The sequence below is a fragment of the Diadema setosum genome, chromosome 17, assembly GCF_964275005.1.
Source record: "Diadema setosum chromosome 17, eeDiaSeto1, whole genome shotgun sequence".
NCBI lineage: Eukaryota > Metazoa > Echinodermata > Echinoidea > Diadematoida > Diadematidae > Diadema > Diadema setosum.
The window spans coordinates 33,399,469-33,427,177 of NC_092701.1; the positions used below are offsets into that span (position 1 = coordinate 33,399,469).

The 27,709-nt window shown below is 39.3% G+C and overlaps 1 protein-coding gene across 1 annotated transcript; it reads left to right on the forward strand.

The window, feature by feature from the left end:
- Positions 1-249: 249 nt before the first annotated feature.
- Positions 250-27,644, forward strand: LOC140240625 (uncharacterized). The gene is made up of 22 exons (XM_072320379.1): positions 250-1,161; positions 2,275-2,480; positions 2,935-2,991; positions 4,033-4,192; positions 4,989-5,128; positions 6,313-6,418; positions 9,410-9,468; positions 10,796-10,983; positions 11,422-11,569; positions 12,224-12,285; positions 12,837-12,903; positions 13,771-13,854; positions 16,474-16,611; positions 17,476-17,719; positions 19,941-20,067; positions 20,665-20,797; positions 21,152-21,231; positions 21,742-21,801; positions 22,102-22,192; positions 22,783-22,892; positions 24,036-24,196; positions 24,922-27,644. The coding sequence occupies exons 1-22, from the start codon at positions 393-395 to the stop codon at positions 25,743-25,745; spliced, it is 4,014 nt and encodes a 1,337-aa protein (XP_072176480.1). The 5' UTR covers positions 250-392; the 3' UTR covers positions 25,746-27,644.
- The last annotated feature ends 65 nt before the right edge of the window (positions 27,645-27,709 follow it).

Below are 27,709 nucleotides of genomic sequence, written 5' to 3' on the forward strand. Positions count from 1 at the left end.
TACGCTGGCAGGGCCCTGGGGGAGCCATGCCGCCAGTCCGTCACTAGCGCTTAGCTGGCGCGATTTCTCTTTCTTTACCGATACACGTGTTGTGAAACTTGAGGGGATAATGATGGATGGATGGATAGCTTGCCACCACCAGCTGCATGCATGCCTATCCTAGCCTATGTACAGTGCCCATTTATGCGCTGCGCTGCTGTGCACGTGAGCTAGCTAGCTAGCTGCATGCATATCGCATGCGTAGAACACTTCAAAACAATGGTGGACTATCGTTTGCGCAGTGCATGTGCTTCCTTCCGTCTCGACGCCAATGTTGTGAGCAAATCTGCGTAGAATGCAGCTGTGATTCACATTGACAGTAAGTGCAAGTGGAGGTGGTCGACTCCTACAAAATGTCAGACAAGGCAAAAATAAAGAAGGAAGTGAAAATCGTCTTGAGAGCGCTCCTACTGTCCGCCCCACTGGGTTTGACAGCAGTCGAGATCGAGCGCGACTTCACCGAGGCCCAGGGTTACGGCGTACCGTACCGCGAGCTTGGGTACAACAGCACGTCTGATTTGGTCGAAGATCTTGATGTAGCTTCGCTGAAGTGGGAACGTGGACAGGCGGTGTTTCGAGGAGTCGCAGACAAAACGACAAAGCACATTCAGAGTCTAGTTTCAAGACAGAACGTTGATGTGCGTAAATGCCTAAAGAGAAGGAGTGCTCTGCAAAGGCAAGTCGCGAGATCAGGCGACGGCAGGACACAGAGATCTTACAGTACGCCATCCGGCGGTCGAACATTTTCCAAACCGTCAGGGGCAAGTGGTGGTTTTCGACGACCAAATTCATATTCTAACTCAAGTAGCAACAACACAAACAACAGACAATATTCTAAACCTGTGATTACTGCAAGCACTAGCCCGGCATACCTGCGATCGCAGCTGAAATCATTGTTGAACAGTCATCCAAATGGGATCCACAATTCGCAGTTTGACACTCTATTCTATCGAAAGTTTGGGTTTTCGCTGGATTATGGCAAGCTGGGCTTCGCTAATTTGGCTGAAGTTGTCAAGTCTTTGCCATCAATCATCAGCATTGAGCACTTGGGGGAGGAGAAATTTAGAGTGTACAGCATCGAGAACTTCCCCAAGGGAGCAAAATCGATCCCCATACCTGATGGTGAGGAAGGGTTGTGGGCATTCCATGCGATTTTCATAATTTCACACCATGGAATACATAAAGCAACAGCTCCATGCATGTGTAGATTTGTAGAATTTTTTGTGGTCCTCAAGCGGAAAAATTGAAATGTGTATTTTAGGAACCTGAAACAAATTTACTGAACAGAGATGATGACATACAATATAGCATATGATCCTTGATATTTCAGAAATGTAGCGATGTACTATATGTATTCCACATACTATTACTAAGAATCTTGACATAGGATTGGTCAACAGCTGATCACATGATTAAGCATAGTTTTGCCCATCACATCAACTGAGAAGAAAAGTTTGTTACACTCTATGTTGATAAGTCCCTTTTGTTTCGCTGATCTCTACAGTCCATACAGTCCTAACGAGAGATGAGTACGCGCGAAATAAAAGTACAGTGTACGTTGCACTGTGGACTATCACTTAACTAGGTCACTTGATAGTCCACAGTGCAACGCACTTTTGATTCGGTGCCGCGCGGTGCGTGGAGCAAATTCTTTGTTTTGTCATCACTCTAAGCGCATACGTCAGTACTGCGCACAGTAAACTACGTAGCCTAAGCCCTAAGGATACTCGGTATCTAAAGACAGCTAAAACGATTTCAGATGAGGAATAAAATGGGAATATCTAGGACCTTAGATGTGGAATATAAAGCAAATAATAAACTTTTAGTTTCAGGCAATAAGACAAACTATCACTTCCTTGGCGATCTGAATGTGTATAACATGCTATCTTTCCTCAGCTCAGCTGCGCTTCGGAAAGATAGCTACATCCAGATTGCCTCGAAAGTGATAGTTTGTCCCATCACCTTCACCAACGTTGACTATTTGCTTGCCATCACAATACCATGGGCTTAACAACACAAGTTAACCTGTGTTGAATTTATGCATGCTTTCTTCTTTTGTTCTGCTTCCTTGAGCCCCTTTATACTCATGAATGCATTCTTGTGGTGAGGCTGCCATGTCATCATCCTTGTTCACTGTGATTTGTTATATCAAAGTTTGAAAACATTCTCATTTATCCAAATCACTATAAATTCTAAAAAATTAAAATTCTAAAATTATTCTGGTTTGGCATTCAGCAAGGAAATCAGTGCCATTCAGGTCGACAGGTAAGGACAGCACCACCACCACAGTTGGCCGGGGCAGGGCCAAGAGGGCAGCTTCAAGTAGATCCAGTGCATCGAGCTCGCAGAGTGCTTCGACAGAGTCTACCACAAGCCCAAGGGATGTTGTGTTGCCTGGCAATGATCTTATTGATGGAGAGCTCTGTGAGGAAATTCAGAAAGTGAGGATGGATATGAGCCACAAAATCAAAGACTGAATACTCTGAAAGTAGCATACATAGCAATAAAGGGAGTCTAGGTGAAAAATTTGTACTTGCATACATGTGTGACGAGAAGTGGATGAGACACGTTTTTTTTTTTTTTTGGGGGGGGGGGGGATCAAACCTCGTCACAGCACCCATGTTCACCAAATTTTGTGATTATCAGATGGTCTTAATGCCCTGAACTAGAAAAGAATGTAAGACAAAATGTAGCACATTCTGCTTTCATGATTACTCACTTTTACTGTAATGAAGGAATTCACATACAGGTGGCTACAAATTGTAGCTGCCGTAAGTTAAACTGAACAAGGAAACAAGTCCTGCTGTGTGCTAACTGAGATGATTCAATGATTTTGGATATTTTTCTCAGCTTTTCTTTATGATTTACCATGTGACATTACTTACCTACTGACAGGTCCTGTCCAAGCATCCAGATGGAATCTTTGCTGCCAGCCTGCCTGCAGAGTATAAGGTGAGATTTTCTTTTCTGAGAATGGAACATTCACATGGTACAATTAAAAAAAAAAGTAAAAATGTTCCTGTGCTGATTAAGTTATTTGTATGGATTTCTTACATGTCATGAAAGTTTTTCAAATATATTGAAAGTTGTGCAGGTGCAATGGAATTGAGCATTTAACTTAAATTGTTAGTGTTGTGTGATTGCAAGTCGTTGAAGTATAACAGAAAAAGTCAAAGTACAGTATGTTATAGCATTGTAGAAGTCACAGCAATCTTAATCTTTTATTCAACTGCAGACCAAATCTTGCCCATGGAATGAGATGACGGGCTTGGTTCTCCATCATGTGATCTCGTTAGAAAACTACAAATCACTTTTTATTTGTGCATGCCCTTTAAAGGGAAGGTAAACCCAAAGAGCAATGTGGATTGAGAGAAAGCAAGAACATTAGCAGAACACATCAGTGAAAGTTTGAGGAAAATCGGACAATCGATGCAAAAGTTATGAATTTTTAAAGTTTTGGTGTTGGAACCGCTGGATGAGGAGACTACTAGAGGTTATGACGTATGAGTGGACAGCAATATAAAGAAAATATAAAGGAAAATTAACAAAAATTCACTTTTCTAGCATTATGAAAGGGCACTTGCCTAACCGCTTTCCGAAAGCAGGGGGAATAATTGCTACCCTTAACATATGTCAGTATCAAGTTGATGGAGTTTGCGGTTTTCATGAAAAATGAATTTTTTTGTGAAAATTTCTTTATATTTCCTTTATATTGTTGTCCTCTCATACGTCATAACCTCTAGTAGTCTCCTCATCCAGCGGTTCCGACACCAACATTGTAAAAATTCATAACTTTTGCATCGATTGTCTGATTTTCTTCAAACTTTCACTGATGTGTTCTACTAATGTTGCTGCTTTCACTCAATCCACATTGTTCTTTGGGTTTACCTTCCCTTTAAATCTGATTAAATTACAATATTCTATAATCTTGTCTGACTTCCTGGTTTCGTAGCAAGTTGCTTAGAGCTAATCTTTTTGTATCTCGGTACATAGAAATTGACAGGGAAGGAGCTGCCGCTTATCTCAATTGGGTTCTACAGTGTGGTAGAGCTCGTCTGTGCCATTCCAGAGATCGTGGCCATCGAAAGGCAGCAGAAAAACAGTGACTGGAAACTCTTTGATGCCAGGACTTTTGTGCCCAAAAAACCTCCTGGTGAGATGGTTACTCTTTGATAACACCCAAGCATGCTCATGTGACTTTTGTACCATTGATGATGATAAAGATGATGATGATAATGATTAGGTATTGTATGTGTTATGATTATCATCAACATCATCATCAGTATCATCATCATCATCATCATCATCATCATCATCATCTAAACATATGTAAGAGTGGAGTAGAGTAGGACACATGTATTTAATGTTTAAATACCAGTATGCCAGTGATGACCCTATTTTCAAGAATGGACTTTGCCAAGTGGAATTCAGACATTTGAGAGCAAAATTTAGTGACTCATTAAATAGTAATGACCATACAGATCCTTAAGACACTGTAGTAGAAGGACTAGTAGAGTTTATTGCCTTTAATGCTTCAGATGTTTCTGTTTTATACTGCTTAAATTTGTCAGATGAATTCAAGCAAAACTTCAGTGATCTCATATTTGGTTAAACCCATTTGCTAATAAGAGTTAATGCATACAGTTTTTTAAAAGTATGATTTTGTTTCCAAAATGGCCTGTGCTGGCTGGACTTTATTGGAAATTTGTAAATGACTACAGTAAAGGTGGAAATTTTCGCGCATTTCGCGCAACCAGAAGCTAGTGCAAAAATAAAAGAAGTGAACATTTTTGCCTGCCATATGTTCCAATAGTTGATATCTTGATTCTGCGGGATTAAAAACATGTGAAACTCTTCCTACCTGGTCAAGCGCGGAAAATCAGTCGCGCAAAAATATCCACTTTTACAGTATCGTGAGCATATGTGGTGTGCTTTGGTCCATTTTCTAGAGCCAGAACGAAAGAAGAAGCAGCCCGCACCCAGTCAGGCAACAGAGAAGCATCTGGAGGAGGCTAAGTCTAAGATCCGTGATGTCCTCCTGGCACATCCCATGGGAATCCTTCTCCAAGAATTTGAGGCTGCCTACAAGGTACGTTATGCTTCTCTGAGTATACTCTGAATTTCGATCAGGCATGGGTCACCATCTTTGTATAAACTGTAATGAAAAGGTTATGAGGATTTGCTTTGTTTGCCTGCAAACATGCCCTGCTTCCGTGTTGTTTTTCTCCAGTCATTCTGAATCTCCTGAAAGGGATTTTCTGTAGCTCTGGATTACAGTGTCCTCTGGATCTGTTTGGTATTACCAAAGACGCTTAACTAATAAGACAGGAAAGTGCGCGCTAATCCTGTACAAAACAAATGGACAGCACGCGGTCCTCGAGCGTATTACGCACATCACCTGAGACGCGCTGTCTTTGAAGTTGATGGACAGCACGCGATCCTCAAACGTATTACGCACATCACCTGAGACGCGCTGTCTCTGAAGTTGTTGTTGCTGTTTATCAAGTGTCGTTGATTGTTTTTAGATCATGTTGCCAAATTTTTACCTCCACGAAATAATCCTTATTACTTTAAAATCTCGTTCTTCAAAATAATCCCCTCAATCGATAAAAAGCTACGACTATAAATTTTAGATCTTTTTAAGATAATAAAAAGACCACTACCTTTGCAAATGAATGATGTTCCTAGGTGTACTGAGTTGGTACTTAGCTCTCTTTTGTATCGTCATGTAGGGTAGCCATTTTGTGTCCATTTTTATCGCGCGCCTTCGTATCTTGTTATCTACTATCTTTGGTATTACATTGACTTCTGTGTAGGACGGTTGCTTTTGTACACCTTTAGAAGTAAGTTCTGCATTTTCGCTTCATCAATTGTAATAAGTTCAGGGGTCAGGATGGGCGAGAGAGTACAAGTACATGAATTGGCAGGTACTGCAGCTTGACAAGTAACAGCTGAATGCATAGGGACAACATACAGCTCAAGGGACCTGATGAGATTGCGGAACACAATTACAGCTTGATGGGTTAGAGGGGTTTAAAAAAAAATGGAAAAAGATCAAAAACCTGTCATGCTTGGTAGCATTGCCTGTGTCAAGGTGGGGACTTGAACCTGTATCCATTAGATTGAGAGTCTGATGCCTGTACCAGCAGAGCACCATGCATTCAGTAATAGGTATATGGAGAAGCTGAGGAAATGTCATTGAAGGATGAGAAATTTTTACATCACAAATGCTCAAACTGTTATACCTGCTGAATTTGATTTTCTCCTTTGCAGAGCTTTAACAAGGCTGATTTGCCATGCCAAGACTTTGGGGAGAAAGATGTCAACTCGCTCGTCCTTGCCATCCCTGACACTATCAAAGTGGTCTATAAAGGACAGAGTAAGAATCTCACCCACATACTATACTAGATAAATTATGCCATTTTTTTTTTAGTCATGTTTTTGTGCAGGACACACTCAATGACCGCAATGCCAGTCTCTTTCTCACAAGTAAAGATTATTTATTTTGAGAGCGTAGTAAATGAGATGTGTTCATTTTTGTCTTGTAAAATGACACACAAACTGCAGCTAGTATTGAAAGGTATCTTTAGCAGAACTACCCTGCTATTGTTTACTTGTGCATGAAGAAAATTTTATTGATTTGCTTTTCTTAAGTATCTCAGACCATTGTTACTGTATCATTTCTTTATCTCTTTGTTCAATCTCTGTCGAATGGCCTTGTCACTTCAGCTAAGCTAGCTCTTTATAAAAGCCTTGTGTTACCCATTTTGGAGTATGGCATACCTGCTTGGTACCCTGTAAACCGTAGTCTGAGTGACAGAATTGAAAGCATTCAACGACGTGTGACGAGAATGATACTCAAACAGCGTCGGCAGGAGATGCCTTACAGTGATCGTCTTAGCCTGCTAGATTGGCCAACCTTACAATCTAGGCGTAAATATTTATTGTTAAATTTTATTTGTAAAAGTTTATATAATTTGGTTTTGTGTGATGATGTCACCTCTGCAATTAACGTGGTGGCACGACGTGAAGACGATCTTAGATTCCAACATTTGAGAGCTCGCACCCAGAGGCTGGCAAACTCTGCTATTTACATGTTCCCGATATTATGGGACAGCCTGCCATTATCTCTACGTAATGATCTTATTCTGACCAGTTTTTGTTCATGGCAAAACCAACTTCGCTCATGTGTTCTATCTTTTGAATATGTATAACCTGCTCTGTTGTGAAAGTTCTTCGTCTGTATGGAGCAGTGCCTTACCACCATAGTAATGGTCAAGTTTCACACACACACACACACACACACACACACACACAATCACGCACCGTTGTGGCTCGAACTGCTGTCTTAATCTTATTTTTGTTCTAGCAGTTTACCAAGAATTTGCCATGTGTGACTGTTACGATTACTATGAGTGGATGTGCAGGACATTTGTTGTTGTTGTTTTGTTTTTGTCAATATCCCATTATAGTTGTTGTGTGTATGGCAAATATGCGTATGTGTTTGAATCCAGAGCATTTTTGTGTAGCTGAGACTTTGGGCTATCGTGAGTGTGTCCTTCATTTTTTCATACGATGTCGGGATTACGTTAAAAAGCTTGGTTGAAATTAAAGCTTATCTTTGATGTATTGAGATGTTTCTTTCTTTCTGCAACTTTCTTTGCAATAACTCAAGAAAAACAGCCTTTATCACCCCAAAATTTTGCACATGTTTAGTCTATGTTACGTACATTATTTTATAAGATAACAACCATTTGATCGGACACCATCTTGGGTATGTAAATTAGGGTCAAAGGTCATAAATGTTTCATCCTGTATTTTGGTGAATACATGTCCTATCTCTCCCATATTTTGCACACGCAAGACCATGCTACAATAATCTTTTCACAAGATAACCACTTTTTTGCTCAGATGCCATTATGTCTGTGCGTAGTTGGGTCAATGGTGAAATATATTTCATTCTGTATCTTCGTTATGACGTATTATTTCTATGGGAGTGCAGTTTTTCTGCAAATGAAAATTGATATGACTATGCACTAGCTCACTTCTGCTTCAATGAATTTCTCCCAGATTTTAATATGTTGTAGCTGTGACTTTGGGCTATCGTGAATATACCCTTCCTTTTTTATATGATGTCGGGATTATGTTAAAAACTTGGTTGAATTTAAAGCTTATCTGTAATGTACTGAGATGTTTTTATCTTTCTGCAACTTTCTTTGCAATAACTCAAGAAAAACAGCCCCTATCACCCCCAAATTTTGCACATGTTTAGTTCATGTCACGTACATTATTTTATAAGATAACAACTATTGATCGGACATCATTTTGGGTATGTAAATTAGGGTCAAAGGTCATAAATGTTTCATTCTGTATCTTAGTGAATCCATGTCTTATTTCTCCCATATTTTGCACACGCAAAGACTATGTTATAAGAATCTTTTCACAAGATAACCACTTTTTGCTCAGATGCCACCATGTCTGTGCAAAGTTGGGTCAATGGTCAAATATACATGTACTTCATTCTGTATCTTCGTTACGACGTGTTATCTCTATGGGAGTGCAGTTTTTCTGCAAATGAAAATTGACATGATTATCTTTTTCGAGCACTAGCTCATTTATGCTTCAATGAATTTCTCTCAGATTTTAATATGTTGTAGCTGAGATTTTGGACTATCGTGAATGTACCCTTCGTTTTTTTCATACAATGTCGGGATTACGTTAAAAAACTTGGTTGAATTTAAAGCTTATCTGCAATGTATTGAGATGTTTCTTTCTTTCTGCAACTTTCTTTGCAATAACTCAAGAAAAACAGTTTTTATCACCGTTAAATTTTGCACATGCTTAGTTCATGTCACATACATTATTTCATAAAATAACTTTTTGATCAGACACCATTTTGGGTATGTCAATTAGGGTCAAAGGTTATAAATGTTTCATTCTGTATCTTAGTGAATACATGTCCTATCTCTTCCATATGTTTTACATTGATATAGCTGATTCTGGGTACATGCACTGGTCGGGGAGGAAGGTCTCGAGCCTCGGTGATTAAGTTTGCCTTTTCCTCCCCTGGCAACCAGCAGCATGCACCTGGAACCACCACAATTTTTATATCATGTATTTACGATTTTCTGTTTGTGTTTTATATCAGCTTGTATTGTACATTGTATATTGAATTGCCGAATAAATAATAATAATAAAATGCTGCTCCATAAGGTGACTGGGAATGAATTAAGAACATTATATAATTATGGTATTCGTGCTAATTTGTCCACAAGACTCTGTGCTGAATTCATACATCAAATATTTGTATTTGTATATCTGCCAGTGGTGTTGGTTTGAATTTAATTTTATATTTCTCTATCGCAAATAGATCAAGTCTACCTCCATGCTCAGAGTCAACGATTGCCTCTGGCTGGACCACTGTACAGTGTAAGTTTGAAATCTAACACAATCCCATTGTGCAGCTGTCAGTGTGATTACCTTACAGGACAAGTCCACCTTCATATAAATGTGGTTTGAATAAATTCAGCAATATTTGTAGAACACATCAGTGAAAGTTTGGGGGAAATTGGACAATCCATTCAAAAGTTATGAATTTTTAAAGTATCTGCACAGTCACTGCTGGATGAGAAGACTACTAGAGTGTATGATGTCACATGCGTACAACGTTCTAAGGAAAATAAAAAGAGAATTTCACAAAATGTTACTTTTTGGAAAAAAAGTTCACATTTCCTCGACTCGTTACTTACGTATGTTAAGGGTAATTTTATTCCCCTTGAATTCTGAAAGAGAGAAGTCAAGTGTTTGTTTATTATGCGAGAAAAGTGAAAATATCGTGAATTTTCCTTATACTTTCTTTATATAGTTGTACACATGTGACATCACAAGCTGTAGTAATCTTCTCATCCAGCAGTGACTAAGCAGAAACTTTAAAAATTCATAACTTTTAAACGGTGTGTCCAATTTTCCTCAAACTCTTGCTGATGTGTTGTATTAATATTGCTGCATTCACTCAATCCACATGTCTATGAAGGTGAACTTGTCCTTTAAAATTATTCCAACCCCCCTCCCCATTAGTGAGTAACAAAAGTTGGAGTATTATAGTCCCTTCAGTTGTAACTGCAAATTTTGTCGTGATTACCACGAAACTTGCCCCTAAGATTATGACACATGAAAGAGCTGTGCATGCCAATAACTGACTTGAAAACCCCTGAAGTTACTCTTCAGCTTAAATCTAATAGAAACCCAACTACATTTCTGGGCACAAGCAAGAAACATTTTAGAGTTTATTTATTATCTTGTATGATTATGTGGAAGAACATAATATGTGTTATGTGTGTTCAAATATTGTTAAGACCAGAATTTAATTAGCATAGAATATTGTCTGTAGGGGTTGTAATTAAACTTCTTCTATATCAAAGGACCGCTAAGTCTTACATTTTTTATTACGTCTCTGTATTGGTGTGCTAAAATGGTAATTGTGATCATCTTTGTTTATGCATGCTATTTCTCTGATGTATAAATGTATCACATCCATTTACTTCTGCATCGTACTTTGGAGTTCAATCAATTCTTTTTTCTTTTTTTTTTGTGTGAAATCATTACCATCATCATTATCATTACTGTCATTAAAATGGCTCATCTTTGTTACTGATGTTGCCGTTGTCCTTGTCATTTTCAATTTTATTGTCATATTTTTTTTTTCATATTTTCTCCTTCTGTACTGACATGCCTGCCCTCCCTCTCTTTATCAAAGTCTATTGCCAAATCCATTCCACAAGATGCGATCGGTTACGGCTTTTCGTACCCCGCTGCCAGGAGGCCCAAGCTCAATGAGTATTTTCCAATCTTTGTGTCCACCGTCTACACACCTCACCGCATCAGCATCCAGTACAAGGACTTGGAGAACAACATGGCCCTCGAGAGGCTCATGGATGAACTTGAGTGAGTCTCCAGAAATTTAGTGGGGAATGGGACAAAACTGAAATTTACTGAGGCCTTTGAATGCAGTTTTAAAAACATTACTTAAAATTTTGGTACTGGAAATGACTCTTAGGTGATGTCTGTAAAGTGTTATAAAAAGCTGATCACGTAAACGACTAGAAACTCTGTGCATCATATTGGTATTCAAAAGAAAAGCATAATGAGATTGTAATCATTTGCTGAAGATTATGTTCGCTGCAAACTATGGACACAGATATGGTATGTGGGCTAGAAATTTTTTCATAAGCATGGCACTTGAAATTGGAGTCATGTTGTAACATGCATAAGTTTTTGGTAGTGGAAAGTGGCAGAGTGTATGAAATTTGTAGACATAATTATGTTCATGTCAAGATATTATGGACTTTATGGGTTAATTTTATGTTTGCCTTGCCATGACAGGGCTGTCTACTCATACCCGGAGGGCGAGAAGTACCTGATGCCGGATTCCATGATCGCTGTCAATCAGATATGCTGTGCTTTGTACCACGAGGACAATAACTGGCACAGAGGGCTCATCACGGGAGTTCCCAACATTGATCTGGTGGAGGTAACTTCCAGCACCCGTCCTGTGAATGCTCCCCGAAGAGATGAAAGCCGAAACATAGTTTTCACGTTCTTGCAGAACTGATGATTTTTTGCTCCTGCTGTACACTTCTGTGTGAGAAGTGTGCGATAGAGTGCCATAACATGATTACCATTGGGTAATGATGAAAATGCAAAATATTAATCAAAAAGGTTCACCTGAAGTACACAGTTTCAGAGCTAATATTCAATTGTGGTTGCTTCAGAATGTTTTACATTCGATAACATCGATTACAATATATCAGGCCATCATCAGCGTATCCAGCGCTCCAGAGAGTGAATTATATGCAGTTCGTTCTGCGTATGATTCAATACTACTGCTTTGGACATGGTTCAATCATCACAATCTAGCAGATTTAAACTTGTGGATTTAACATTGTTCAGTTCCAGTAGATGTGCCATATGTATACTGAGTGACCATTTAAAGGTTTTAGATCCAATGTAAGCTATCATTTTGATCAAACTTAATGAAAAGCGGGAGATCCCACAGAAAAAGGTATTGTTCATAAGAAATCATTTATAGCACAAACATCAATACCTTTCCAGATTCAAAGTTTATGTCTGTAGTGTGACAAATACATGCAAATGCATTCTATTTGCACTCTCTGTGTTGATGTAGGTGCTATATGTTGACTACGGGACATCTCTGCAAATACCCAAGAGCTCAATCCGTCTCCTGAAGTAAGTTTGCATTTTGTTGTCCAATTAAATCCATTAAAGACAGTAGTCCTGAGTATACTCCGTCATATGTCAATGGGAAACGTGTTACAACAAAATCGGCTCGTCCTCAATGGATTAAAAGGAGGAGAATCTGATGTCAGTGATGGTATTTGATTTTTTTTTTTTTTTGGTATTCAGAAACACAGTACAGGTTTTTCAAGGCTATACATCTCTTCTATCATAGAAATTGTAGAATAGATCTCACTTTGAAAGCAGATGACGATGTATGTTTTCCTTGTCATTGGAGTACTTATTGACTGAATTTCATGAATCTTGATATGTGTGTGTAAGAATATTTACAAAGAGTACTCTGTAATGTTATATGTCTTAAGAATATATCCACATTTCATGTAGTCAGATATGTCTGTTTTGTATTGTTTTACTGCTCTTTTAGTGCTGTTTCCTATCTCTGACTTGCTGTTTCATGATACACCTGTTAAAATCTGTTTCTCATTGATATATATTGTTGTCTTTCCGCTCCCCATTGTAACCACCTCTTTGTTTGATTGCAGGGCATGTTTTATGAAGCTACCCATCCAAGCACTGGATGCCAGACTTGCAGGCATTGAGCCAGTGGGGGTAAGTTTGATGAAAAGATATTTTGTCAGACTGGTTTTGTTCTATTCTTTTGGTTCATTTCACTGACATCCCTCATGCCACAGAGTTTTATTCTTCCAGTAGTATGGTAAGTGCAAGTGACATTGAATCTGACATTTATACAGTAAATTCAGTTTGTATCTCCCCAGTGATCAGGGCATCAAGCATGGTGGAAAAGAAAAACTTTCAAACAAAAAAAGATTGGCGTTAAAAGCAGTATCTCAGAATTTGTACTCCCACATTGCAAATTGGTTTCCATGAGACAGGATTTATATTTGAATGTGATTAATGATGAACTTCTAACCATAATTTCTTTCCTCACAGAAATCTGTGAAAGGATGGTCAGTTGTGATGACCCTGTTATTATAAGCCACTCCCTCAACTGTGAGCCTCAGCAACAGTGAATCTAGAATTGATTGAAGAAAGATTGATATTTCTTTGAGCTGATTCACTGTTTGTCTGTAGACAGAAAGTTGACATTTTCTAGGTGACTGTAACAAACATATAATTGACTTTACGTCAGAAATGTGAAGGTGAAATTTACTTCTTTTTTTTTTTTTTGTGCTCACAAATTGAGACATATGTTATTTAAGACTTCTCTTCCTTTTTCCAGAATATAAGTAGTCTGTATCGAAGTGACAACAACAACAACGTAAACAAATAAATAGCCAACTGTGACAAGGACACTTTTGCCAAAAATTTGTTGGTAAAATTAAGTCTAACTCAAGACTGATTTTAATCAAGTAGTTTATCAGTGTTTCTTCATATTTTGCACCAACTCTACTGTACAGTATGGCTCCCTTTAAGATGTTATATTCATCATTTGTTGGTTTCCTGTTTGTTTTCCAGGATAAATGGACTAACGAAAGCCGGGACAGACTGCTGAAGTTAACCCACGACAAGCCCCTGCTTGCACATGCTGTGGCAGACAAGGTATCCCCATGTAGGGAAAAGAAAGTGAAAAAAGTGACTTAATCCCTCAATCCACAGAAACCACATTTTCTGTTTTTATGTTAGAATTTGATATTCATCGTCAGTGTATCATAAGGTAGAGAATGAAACTTTTTTGAAAGAGCCCTTCATTCCTGTATTATTCATTTTGATTGGCAAACTTTTTAAAAGTGTATTAATTGCTCATTTTGTGACAGATTCTTAGATTTGCAACATGTGTTTCAGGAACCTGGTTTAATCATAAAACTGCTAAATTGTTAAAAAAAAAAAAAAAATAAAAATTTGTGCACATTTTATTAATTTCAGTAGTTCCATCCAATCTCATTCCAGTTGTAAGATATTCATAACCAGATGTAAAATTAGGCAATGTCAGTTTCTTATGATGACAGGATGAAAATTTCTGCAGCTCTTTTCTCCCTGTGCTTGATGGGCTAAACAATCATAAGATGGCCAAGGTGTACTTGTTGTATGAGTAAATTCTACTTGAGTGTCTTGGAGTCAGTCAGTAAGATGGACAAAAGGCTATTTTCTCTCTTACCTCTGGCTCTTGACTTCAGGTGTTACTATAGGTATTGCCATGTGCCATAAAATAGAGCTTTGCAGAGATTTAGCAAGTGCCACTTCATACCCTCATCATACTTGCCAATTCAGCGGCAGATCCAGGAGGGAGCACACCGGGGGCACCCCCTCTTTTTTTTTTGTTAAAACAAAAGAGATAAAAAAAAAAAAAAAATGGAGGGGGCGTGCGCCCTCCTTTGATTTTGTAAAGGTGCCCCCCCCCCCTTTATGGAATTCCTCGATCCGCCCCTGCAGTTGTTCATATTTGATGGAAGCATTCTTATTTTCACAGGAGAGAAGCTTTCTCCAACCTCATATTTTGTGAACAGCTGCTAGAAGTGAAATAAAGGAAACTTACGAATATGTAGATTTTTTGAGATTGAAATCTGTCAGTGTGAAAGAATGCATTTAGATTTATCAACTGACAACTCTGTTTTCCAGAACACTTTTTGGATGCATGACATGAATCCATTGTTCGAGGTTTGTGTTTGATTGATCTGATTGTACACATCCACCATCCCTCCACACAAGTCATTTGTCTTGTTTGTAATGCACTTTCAGAGAAAATGTGTGCCAACCTTGTTCACTGATTGCCTAACATGTAGTTCAATGACACTGATACTCTTGTCACAAGAAACATCCCATTGATGGTATTATAGGACGGGTAGCAAAAATCCTGTGATCTCATTGGTTGAGAGTTGTGACTTGATTTTTACTGGCCGCACACTACTGGCTCATAGAGAACTGCCACTTAAACTTGATATTGCGCACTTTAGCTAAGGTTTGCATACTAAGGAAGGGTTCGCCTACTCAGTAAGAGATGCCTGTTGGCTAGAAAATCATGCATTTAGTAAATTTACAATGCATTCAGTAATCACTGAATGCATTGCAAGCCTAAACGGAATTTATCCAATAAATTTGACATCGGGTTATATGATCGAAAAATGGATTTCTGGCAAGAAAATTGTCCCCTGTTCTATAAAACACATGATGCACTCTTTTTTTTTTTTTTGTCTGTGTGTGTGTGTGCATCAGTAGGAATAGTGTGCTTGTGGTAACTGTTCCAAAGTTACCTTCTACATGCACACAATTTTGACTGACGCACTCAGACCTTGCGTCGTTTGTGTACTGTCATACATTTAGCCGCACCATAGGATTGGATTTTCTCACCTAACAATTAATGTGAGAAAGCTTAGAAAACATGATGTGTGTTTGGTCCATTACATCCAGGACACCATTTCATGAAAGGTGTTAGCCCTGACAAGTTTTCAGTCTCCGACAATTTCAGCATTATCTTTGGTTTTGATTGGCTGAGAAGCTCTGGTCACTGACTGTTAACTACAGTAATTGTCAGAGGATGACAACTTGTCAGAGCTGACAACTTTCATGAAACAGTGTCCTCATGAACTAACACTGATGGTTGTGAGGGGCAAATGTGGCTTTTGGTGAACTTATCTGTGTTTGTGTGTTTATGTTGTTTTTGTAAAGCTAAAGGTTTACAGGTCAATTTTTGATAGGAAACACAATCAGTGCCAACTGGATTTTTTATTGACATTTTGTCCCACTAATGACTTTGATAAGGAGAACATGTCACATGGTGAGAGCATGAACTATACAGTTGTAAACGCTGCGATAACTGCAACACAAATTCTTGAATTTGAATTGTCAAACTGATTTTGGTTAACATCTGTCAGTACCATCAAGTTTACATGCTGTACTCTTATGTGGTAACTTATTTTCTGTCCTAAGTTGCAATTGGTTGTTGTATTATTTTTTTATTGCATCTATCTTCTAATGTGAGATTCTTTCCTTCTTGAAACACTCTCTGAATTATTTGTTAGATTAACCAGCCTCTCACTAATTTTTCATTTAAAACCTTGTGAAAAGATGAGGCAATGTTAATCTCATGTAATCACAGAATGTGTCTCTGATTACAGTCCAGAGTATAGGATACAAAGAGGCCAGCTTACTGATGTGAACTGAATAACATTCAGAGTGGCAAAAGAATATTATGATTTGGCCTCACCATTGTCATGCTCTCAGAAATCTGTGGTTTCGCTGCTCCTGTGCGACACCACGACGTCGGAGGACATCCACATCAATGACCTCCTTGTTAGTGAAGGACTTGCCAAGTTCACCAAACAGATCAGCCCGGAGGTTGCCCCAGCCGTTGAAGCGCCTGTGAGATTTTGTATCTTCCTATCTACCAATCCTTTTATCATTTCCCAAAAATATTGGTGCATTATACTGTAAAAGTGGAAATTTTTGTGGTGTGGAACCACGCAACCAGAACTTAGCGCAAAAATAAAAGCACGCAAATATTTTTACATGCCATATGTTCCAGTGGGTAATGTCTCGATTCTGCGGAATTAAGAACAAGCAAAATTCATCTTGCCCAGCTGAGCGTGAAAAATTACATGCGCGAAAATATTCACCTTTACAGTATTACGCAAGCTTGTATTTCTGTCTTGAATACTGCCCAAAATAATGTTATGTTGTGGGTAGTAAGAACAAGCAGAGTGGTCAAGTCTCCCCGATTGTGTAGGAGAGTCCCTGAAAATCAACTGCAGTATTTCTTCACATTCTGTCAGAAGAAAATGGAAGCCTCTCTGATCTGGGAATGATTTCTGTCCATTGAGATCTCTGTAACACTCAAAGGCAAGACTGAATGCACGACATGTTGTTTTCTCAATGTTCCTTCAAATGTAGACTCACATTTCCAATGCAATTAACACATTGGCAACAGGATTGAATTAAATGTTAACAGCCTGTGTGATACATATTAGTGAAAGGTTAATATACACTCATATAGGACAATTTTGACATTAGATTTGTTTTCCTTTTTTTATGTGAAGTATTGTAAAAGTGTGTTCCAATGTAATGATACTGGTGATATAAAGAAAAAGGAAAGAAGTATATTTCAGACACAGAATGCTACATAAAAAAGTGCTTCACTCAGTAATTGTGCATCGTCTAGTCTTCAACACAGGCTTGCAGTATCTTGCCCTGAATGGAATTTCCTTTTCCTATTGTGGCATATTTCAGACTGCAGAGCTGAGCCTTCAGATGCTGACGGGGATCGGACTGCCCACTCCAGAGGATGTCTCCTTTGAGTGGCCAGACGAATCATCCGAGGTCCAGGAGATACTGGAGTCCGGTCCGAAGGGGGACGATGGCACCACAAGCACTATGGGTGTCAGTCAAACTGTTGGCAAGGCCCTTGCCACACCCATCTCTGCTGGGGGTGATGATGCTGGAAATGAGGGCAAGATGGCAGAGAGCAGGAAAGGTGAGGATGAAGTCTGCTGACTGAAAGATACTAAAAGATCATTTGACCAGAAAGGATATGTTCTTTGATATGCATTTTTTTAGATTGTTATCCTTTTGATAATTGTCACGCTAATAAAATCTTGGATTGATATATTGGTGATTATCCCATGGAACCAAGATGTTTATCTCCACCAGTCCAACCTCTTATGCATCTCCTTTTAGCATAGTGCCCAGTTGTGGACCAATTTTAGTTTCCATGAAATGGTTGTTTTTTTCCCAAAAAAGTGGATGGTGACTGGCATAAAGATCTCTTAGCCATTCAATTGTTAATTTTGTTTCGTACATTTTTGGTTGCTTTGCATGTTTTGCTCAGCAGTGCACATCAATTGATAAATCGAGGGTTGATGATACAGTGTCGTAATACAGCTGACAGCAAACGGAATTTTGTCTCTGCCCTTTATTTTGATCCCATGGAAAGCAGAGTATGTGTTACCTAATTGATTGCACCATGTGCCGCTGCATTTGTCTACATTAATTTTGGCAATGAAGGCTAATGTCTATGGTATCTGTAGACTTACAATTCTCGCTATCGCCAATGACGTAAAAAGTACCCGGATGTTGATTTAAGCGTCATATACGGTGCATTATGGGATAGTCCGGTAGCAAAGTCACTTCCGTTCGTACGCGCGTGATACGTGACTAATGCTATTTACACACACAGCCGACTGTATTCCACATGTACTTCCGGTTTTCTCGACTTGAATTACAGCTTTGATATGATTTGAAATTTCTCCATTCTTAAGAAATTGCTGTTAATACGACTATTGGTTGTTGCTGCGAAGCTGCCATGTGTTGTTCGAACGACAATAAATGAAAAAAATCTGCAGAAATAGGACCCTTACTGGCATGCGAGACATGACGTGGCCGCGTGGGTGAAGTTTGCGGGTGACTCCACAGCGCAGTACGTGCACGCGCGACTTACTAGTAGTGGTAGTAGCACTAGGTAGTAGGCCTAGTGCCTAGGCCTACGTACATTGTACGTTGGGGCACCACCTATCGACAGGGCACCTTCCCATCGACACCCTGCGTATCATGGCTGTTTGCGTATAGAACGAAAAAGTACGCGCGGGATTAAGTGTCATTAGCTATAAAAACAATAAAAACGAAGAAACGAAAATCAAACTCAAACAAACCAAGCTAAAAATTACACATCCGATCAGTAACAACGCATGGCTGTGAAATTCACGTGTATTACCTATGGCCTGTGAAATTCACATGTATTACCTATGCTGTGAAATTCACGTGTATACCTATGGAGGAGAGGGGGTGCCGATCGCAAGGTTCCCTTTTTAGCTGCGCGAAGAAAACGGAACGCACGCACTAAAATTGCGCTGTTTTAAAACGGAGATTCATAATCAATGAGACGGTCACGGCATTCAAAACTGCAGTATTTATGGCATATTTGAGGTAAGAATTAGGCGGATTTGTATTATATTTTTAGAATAAACAAGCTACAGATCCTTAGGGTGACGATACGTGGTACCCCCAACCCTACTTACTTAGAAGAAGTTGCTTCGGAGACAGGATAAGTTCGAGATCACTGTTCTTTCCCGATTGTGTTCGCGACATTTCGACAGAGAACAAGTAAAAAAAAAAGATGGGCATTCCATGACGATATACTGTATATCCAGGTGGGTGAATATTTTCCAGCATATTTTCAGCGTATGCAGAGATGACTGATCTGTGATGTGCACATCGTTCGCATATCTAAAGTGATCAAGCAGTACGCCGTACCGGTATGTGTTACTGTATGTAATTAGCTTATGCGCTGCGTGCAGTGGTGCATGCTAATGCAAGGGTGGCCGCCGGCGGGGACTACAGTGTACGAGTATGACAGGACTTGCCACTCGCTGGCTCGGGCGGTACAGCGGCCTACTGTACTAGTATCGATCTGTGGTCGGCGCTGCGCTATAGGTAAGGTACACGTACAATTTGTATGCGCACGCTAGCGTTGTGCAAATTATGCCCCGCGCCGGAAGTGCCCTTGCTACCAAGTGCACTAAATCTTGACGAAAAAGCCACATCCGGGTACTTTTTACGTCATTGGCGATAGCGAGAATTGAACAGTATCATACATGGAGGAGGCCCAGTGCTGTTCTGTTGATCCATGTCATGCTCATTTATTCCCTTTTACTCACAAGAGTCAGTGTTTAAATGCAATTTCCATTCTTCCAATGTAGCTGGCAGCAGTCCTCCACTCTTGGATGATGAGGAGAAGGGTGATGCGGTTGCCGAGGACAACACTGAGCTGACTGACATTGCTGAGGAAACAGAGGGAACTCAGCAGCCTTCCTGGACTGTCACACGGTAAGTGTTCTGCCCTTTTTTGTGGGAGGAGGTTACATCTCAAATGATGATTCAAGTACAGTCAAACCTGTCTAAAATTGCCACCCAGGGGAGCCAAAAAAGTAGCAAATATAGACAGGGAACTACAACACGCATTTCCCATAGACCTCCACCCGAGTATACTCGGGACTTGTCCTCAACGGCTTAAAGGGACTGTACAGTACTGGTTGAGGTGGGGATTCATGTTTTGAACATTCCTAAGTGAGATAATGAAAAGCCTCTTATGAAATATGAAAGAGCATGTAATTCTAAGAAGGATTCAACGTTTATTTTGTGAAAATTGGTTTTCAAATGGCTGAGATATCCAAAAAAGTGCTAATAATAAAAGGCGACATGCCACAACTTTATTAGGATCTCTTTGTTTCACCTTGTTTTTGGATATCTCGGCCATTTCAAAACCGATTTTCATCGAATAAACTTTTGATACCCCTTAAGACTGCATGCTCTTTGACATCTCACAGAGTGGTTTCTGAATATCTCGCAAAACGTTAAAAGCTAAATCCTCACCTCAACCAGAACTGTACACACCCTTTAAAGTATTTCTCTTGTATTCTGCAGCGTGAACTTGGTAGGAGGGCGTAGCCTCAATCTCATCTCTTTTGGTGGATACGGCCAATACGTCACCAGCACTGACATCGCTCAGCTGATCTGGCCCAAGAAGACGGCAGATGAAAGCAGCCTCTTTAAGCTGGTGGGTGTCATGTTGCTCAAGTTTCTGGATGTTTCTCTTTCGATACAAGTAGTAGATATAGGTTCAAGTATCCATGCAGAATAGTGGGGTGTTATTATTTCAGTCGGTCATTTGTTTTAAATAAAATAATGGAGGATAAAGAAGTGTGCTGTATTCACCCTGATGAGTAAAGCATGTGTAGTCTCAATTTTCACCTGTGATTTATATGCTGGGCTGTGTATGCCATGTTTACTTTGATGAAGTTTCAGTTGTTGTAAATGTATTTTTAAATCAAAAGTTACATCAAACTCTCTAGCCTTACCACTGGACTTTCATTCAGCTCATGACAACACTTTTGTCCTCATGTCCCAATAGATTGAGAAGAAAGCTGCCCAACTTGGGGAAGTCATCGTCGAGGAACTCGAAAATGAGGACTTGGCAGAGAACCTCCGCAAGTATGTATCGTATCGATTATGAATAAGATATAGCAAAGTAATGACTTACATGTACTTATCAAAAGATTTATACCCTAGCCAATATATATTTTCCATTATCTTAATTTAGTCTTAGTTCCAATACATTTTAGTGTCTAAAACCAAAAATAGAGCTTTGTAGGACTTCTGTAGGGTTTAAAGGTGACTGTGTTCCTATTCACAAACATCTCATTTTGTTTGTTTGTTTGTGTTTCACAGCAAATACAACATTTTGCAAAATAGAACCATTTTGAATTTGCACACACCTTTATTGAATATTATTATCTGTTGGTAACAGTAAAAATACCCACCTTAACCAATAAACCAATTTATTAATCAGACTTATTATATCTTATAATTGATAAGCAGTGTTGGGAAGCCATATAGTTGATATAAAGAATGCAGAGGAGACTAAATTGATGGTATTTGCATGTTCTTCATTCTTCACATTCATAATGAATGTTTGTTTGTTTGATTGTTTTTAATTACCAGTCAAGGGGTTCCACTCTCGTCTCTGAAACCATCGAGGCTTCAGCTCTTTCTCATCACCAGGTAAGTGCTCATCTTCATGTCAAGTGAGACTGACAAGGATTCTTTTATGAATGACCCTCTGTGTATCCACCCTGTACATACCTTTTTAACTCATGTCCGATAGTATGCCACTAACTTTCAACTTTTTCTGTGAGATTATGTGTGGATCATTCTTCAGAGTAGCAGAAATATAAATAAAGAACCATCAACAAGACCCACAGAAACCTTAATTCAGCAATTCCCAGTATACATTTGTTCAATTTGCTCAAAGCATTGTTCACTATAGAAAGTGTCTCTTTATCTCATGTCTTTCTTTGCCAGTGTGCCATCTCTACTGCTGGTGTCCGGTCACTGTGACTCAGAATTGTTCCAGCAGCTTCAGGCGTTGGCAGAAGAGATGCCTCCACTTGAGGTAAGGCAAAGTCTGCAGTTTGCCTGTTAGTTGAATTTTGACAACTTTTTGAATATACCCTGTCGACTAGACCACAGTTTAACAGAAGGATACAGGTTCTGTTTCAGCTGGTAACTTCTACAGAGACACAATGTGAAAGGCTCTGGCATACTTGCCAACTAGTAAGATTTTATCAGATTCAGTAAGATTTTTTACGTTAAAAATAGCAAAATCAGATTTTCTGTCAGAGAAATCAGATTTTTAAAAAATATGTAGATATACGCTGTACCTTTCATGTGTATTTTCTGAAGATTTGACCGAAAGTAAGATTTTTAACTTCAGTTTGCATATAAAATAAGATTTTTGCAATCCACAAGTAAGATATTTCATCTTGAATGTTGGCAGGTATGCTCTGGTAGCATATTGTATCTATTTTGTTTTTACTTTGTGTTACTGAGAGCATTTTTTTTTTTTTCTTTTGGGTTTAAAATATGAAATTGCAATCTTACCAACTTGTGTGAGCCTTGTGTCGAATTTACTTTGTTTCCCAGTCATTTATCCTTTGTTTTTCTGTTGTTTGTCCGTGTTTGGTTCTGCCGTTCTTCAACCAGGATGATGAAACCAGCCGTGAGAGCATTAGTTCTGAGACCTCCAGCAGTAACGACGCCGAGACGGATCCCCAAGAACTCCGTACCATCCATGATGTGCTGAGAAACAAGAGGTGACCTTTGACCTCATCATGTATTGCTGAAGTATTTTGATTTGCCTTTATATGCATATCAATCCTTGTGACCAGTTTGCTAAAATTAAATTTGCCATCATTACGGATCAAGATAAACATTTTGTCTGTGATGAATGCACTCTGAGCTTGCAGGTGATACGCAAGTGTGCTATCAAGTTGCGATGTGTTGTAAAGGGCCATGTTCAGTCCAACCTCAGATAATCCGATCATATCGGGACTGGCGCCCATCCAGATAAGTGAGATAAGTGATTGTTGCATGTTTGATAACTCGAATGATGTGGATATGAAATTGAATATGAATAGAAATCCATATTTATATCCAAACTTACTTGTTGCCCGTTATATGCAAAGATATTATTTTGTATTATATGAGACAATTATGTGCCATTTCTTGTTCGGATGATGAATGATCCAAAACAGTGATGGCAGAACTGAGGTCTAACTGTTTTGAGCTTTGTGTAGTTCATTTGTGACTAAATATCTTTCACTTTTATTTGGTTCTCTTTTTGAATCAGACTAGTGTCTTATAGTATGTTTAGCGAATCTTTTTTTTTTTTTAATCGGTACCTCCGTACAATTTGACGAGTGGTTAAATTTGCGATCACCGAGTATAGCAGTGGACATAGAAATATACTCTTGCACATTAAATTCACGTTGGGATCAGAGTTGATATTTTTGTGTTTTAAAAGTTGTGAATAGCACCCAATTTGCGAGATGCACAAAAATGAAATCCTCCTACTCTGTACATGTACAATATATGCGTATACAGTAATTTGGACAAAAACCTAACTCCTGAGTTATTCCAATGGACTGTACCATAGTCCCTGTGTCCATGATGGAGCTAAAATGGGAAAGACCTGCCAGTGGCATCTTTGTCTGTCTGTGTGTATACATTCATATATTTTAATCTACAGTCAAACCTGTCTTTAGCGGCCACCTGCTGTATGCTGCTTTTCTGAACACAATTCCTCCAAAGAGAAAAGCCACGTTACTGACTCCTGTCTTTAGGGGCCACCTGTCTACAATGGCCACTTTTTTTCGTCTCCCTTTGGGTGGCGGCTGTAGACGGATTTGGCTGTAATTCAATTGAATTATTGTTATTTTTATCCTTTGTCTAAACAGGGATTGGATACTCAAGGAGTTGATGAGTAACTCTGGAGTCAGCAGTGTGGATGAGTTGATGCACATTGAGAGACTGATGAAGGAAATAGTGACGAAACTGGAGAGATGTAAGACTGGGGTCTCCAGGGAGTGCGTAGAACGAGCAATGCCAGGATCCGTAGGTCAGTAGCCTTTAGAGGGCTTTGTTACCCATTTGGTGGGATTCCAAATGGTACAGTGCACTCCCATTATAACGAACTTGGTGATAATGAAACCCTGATTACAACGAAATAATAATTCAGGCCGCAACATTATCCTCAGTATGTTCTTTTATTTTGTTTGGTGAAAACAAAATTTCGATATAACAAAAGAAAATTGCCACTCACAAGGACTTCATTATAATGGCAGTCCACTGTAATGGGAAAGGTGCAAATGTTATTTGATTGCTAGCTGATCAGAAATCTGTTCAATTTCTTTGTGAAACATAAATTTTACAAATACATTTTTTTTTTTTCGAGCTAGATATTTAGGTGGAAGTGTTTATCAAGCCTTGTGCATGTCAAGGTTGTGTTATTGCAGTTATACTGTTGTTTAATTTTGGTATAGAACCATCGAATGCTTAGTGTAATTTGAGATGTTATGGATGACATATGCGTGTAGATCGTATTGATAGTTGTGTGCTTGTCAAAATATTAAGATAATTTCTTTTTTCTGCTGTACTAACAAGTAGTAGATCTTAGATTTTGTGTTGTTTTTGTAATTCAGAAGTGTAACAGAAAAGGGCAGTTTTGATTATACCCATCAAGAATATGAATATGGGCAGGTAATTTTCTGTGATGTGCAGTTGCTGTAAATGCCCTATTTGTCAGGTACAGTAATACAGTACTTAATTTTGCCTGCATTTCAGATGACATCTCCGTGCAGCTTGGACAGACAAGCCTGAGTCCAGTGACGCCCATCACTCCAGACGATGTCTTCAGCCCCCCACCCGTGCCTTTCCAAGTGGGGTCATTACCCCCTGATCTACCCACCAAAGACAGGCAGTCACAGACTGGGGCGTACATGCATGCCCCCGATAGAGCTGGCCTGACCCAGAAGCAGACGGCTACAATACCACCCTTACAGAGACAGCTGCCAGCTGGCCAGAGAGGGATTGGGCGGGGAGCCCAACGGGCCCAGACCATCCCTTCTGTGGGACGCGGACAGTTCCGCTTTCCAAAGGATGTCGATGTACCAATGCTGAATCCCAACTCGCCGGAGTTTGTACCGAGCCCAAAACGGGACAGCAAAGCATACCAACGGCTTCTGGCTCATCAAGTGGATCCGTTCCCGAACATGCCCCCTATGCCACCGACTGTGCCAATGCCTTCCTTTGGAAGGACCGGGGGCAACACGATGCCCCCGTTCCCCGATATGTCTGGAGCCTTTAAGGGCAGTGTCCCACTCCTACCACCAGCGCCCCGTAGAAACGTAGCACCCCCCGTCGGGATGCCACCTCGTCCTCCACCGTCCTTTCCCAACATGATGGCTCCCAATGCCTCGACGCTCGTCCCACCCCTCCACCTTGCTCCACCATTTACCCCCCAGGGACACCCCAATCCTCCTCCAAGTCTTCCCCTTCCTGCTGGTTTTGACTTGATGCCTCCAGGACCGGTCTTTGACCCCTCATTTCCTCCCCATCCCCCTTTCGGTATAGGCAGAGGACACCAGCCATGGTCTATCAATGACTGAGTTCAAGTAAACTTTGGACCCAGTCTTCCACCTTCCCTCCCTTCCTCTCATATTTTGACTATCGAAATAGTGAGAACCCTTCACTTCAGTCTCTTTCTTTTTCTTTTTCTTTTTCTTTTTTCCTTTTGTTTCTTTCTTTGAGCTTCCATGTAAAGGCCGTCTTTGTTCCTAGTAAAAGAAAAGGAAAGCTTCAATGAAGAATTGAATGCAATCGCTGTTCCTCCATTCAAAAGAAAGTTTATCTGTAAGAGTTGTGTTGTCCTTTTCATGTGATACAATATCTATGTTCATGACTCTGATTTTTTAAATTTACGTGGTGACTTTGGCGAAAAAGTGTGTAGAATATTCTCATGGTGTAATGACATCTGTCTCTTTGACTGGGTGCCCAGTCATGATGGATAAAGGTCGTGATGGGAAATTTGAAAAAGTGCTGCTGGTTGATACCCAGCTGTCCTGCAGCGCTTCTGTTGTCGATGAGATCGAAGAATTGACTACTGTGCCACCAGTGTTGCGCGGAATGTATCAAGCACTGTTAGCAGACCATGTGCACATGAGATCTGAAGCCATATGCCATGTGATCCAAATTTAGTTGTCATTACAGACAAGGCCAACCTTTCACCTTGCAGCTCATTGGACCATGAAGTGCCAAAATCAATGAGTTACCGGTACCTGGATAACTCTAACTCTGCACACGTTCACTGCTTGCCAGTATCTCTTAGTGTCAAATACAATTGTTTGAAGGAGTACATGTACTAGTCCAGTTGGGATTTCCCCTCTTTTTTGTATTTTCTTCAAAGCTGATATATTACAGATGTTAAAGGTCATAACTTAATAATCATTACTTTAAACATCATAACTTGGAAAATAGAATCAGTTTGCAACTTCAAGTGCAATGTGATACTGTCTGCAGCAGTGTGTCATACAAATTTTGATAAACATAGATAGAAATGTGGATTGAAGTATACATGTACATGGTATACAAGACTGTCAACAGCGCTGTATAGCTCTTTTAATCATCATGTAGTGATGTTTTACTGTGTGATAAAGTTGTCCCATACTTCACATTTGCAACTCGTGTATTCATTACTCAGATGTTTGAATTTGCTATGAGGAGATTGTCCTCCCTATGTTTTAGTGTGATGGTCACTTTTGGTCAAATTACATTATGTCATAACTTACACAGGGTTGTCATCTCTTTGTGAATATGTGTCTCTTGTTTTCCTTTTTTTGTATCTTGTATTTTTTTGTATCACTATTAATTCAGATGGGTGTTTCACTTCTTTTGTTGTTCTTTAAAGATTATATAAGAATAAGAAAAGGAATGGACAAACATGTCTTGATATTTGCTGAAACATATGACATAGCTCTGATTATGTACGTCGTAGATCTGAGTTGGTGGTAAAAAGGATTATTTTTGGAGATGTTTTCTTTTTGACTGTATTTGCGACACATCGATAGCATTCGGACCACTTAATCATATTCATCTTAAGTGTATTGTGTATTGTCAGATAAATGTCATTTATGTGAACCGAAGGGCATAAAGGATTTAATTCCTTGGACTGAATCAGTGCCCTTCTGATTCCAAACTAATGACATGAGATTTGTAAGCAATTTGTTTTCACTTTCATCATGCTTATTATTGCATCAAGCTTGTGATTTTTTTCTTTGATATAGTAACACTCAGTTGAGTCAGGATTAGCAAAAGAATGAAAGTGTCTAGGTTTAAGATGGTATTATTTTGTATTGTCAAATGTTTCTGAAGTTGATAGTTGTCTCTTATTTTGAAACAAAGGAGAGATATTTGAAATGTTCCCATGTATTGACCATCGAGAGATATGCTGTGTGTGATGCTTCTGTTGATTTTCTATGTATGAACATTAAAAAGGTGCCTAGTTTATTTTAAAAATTGTGTTTTGTGTTGACTCTATGTGTCTTGTTGTATTTGGACTTGCAGGGAGGTAGTT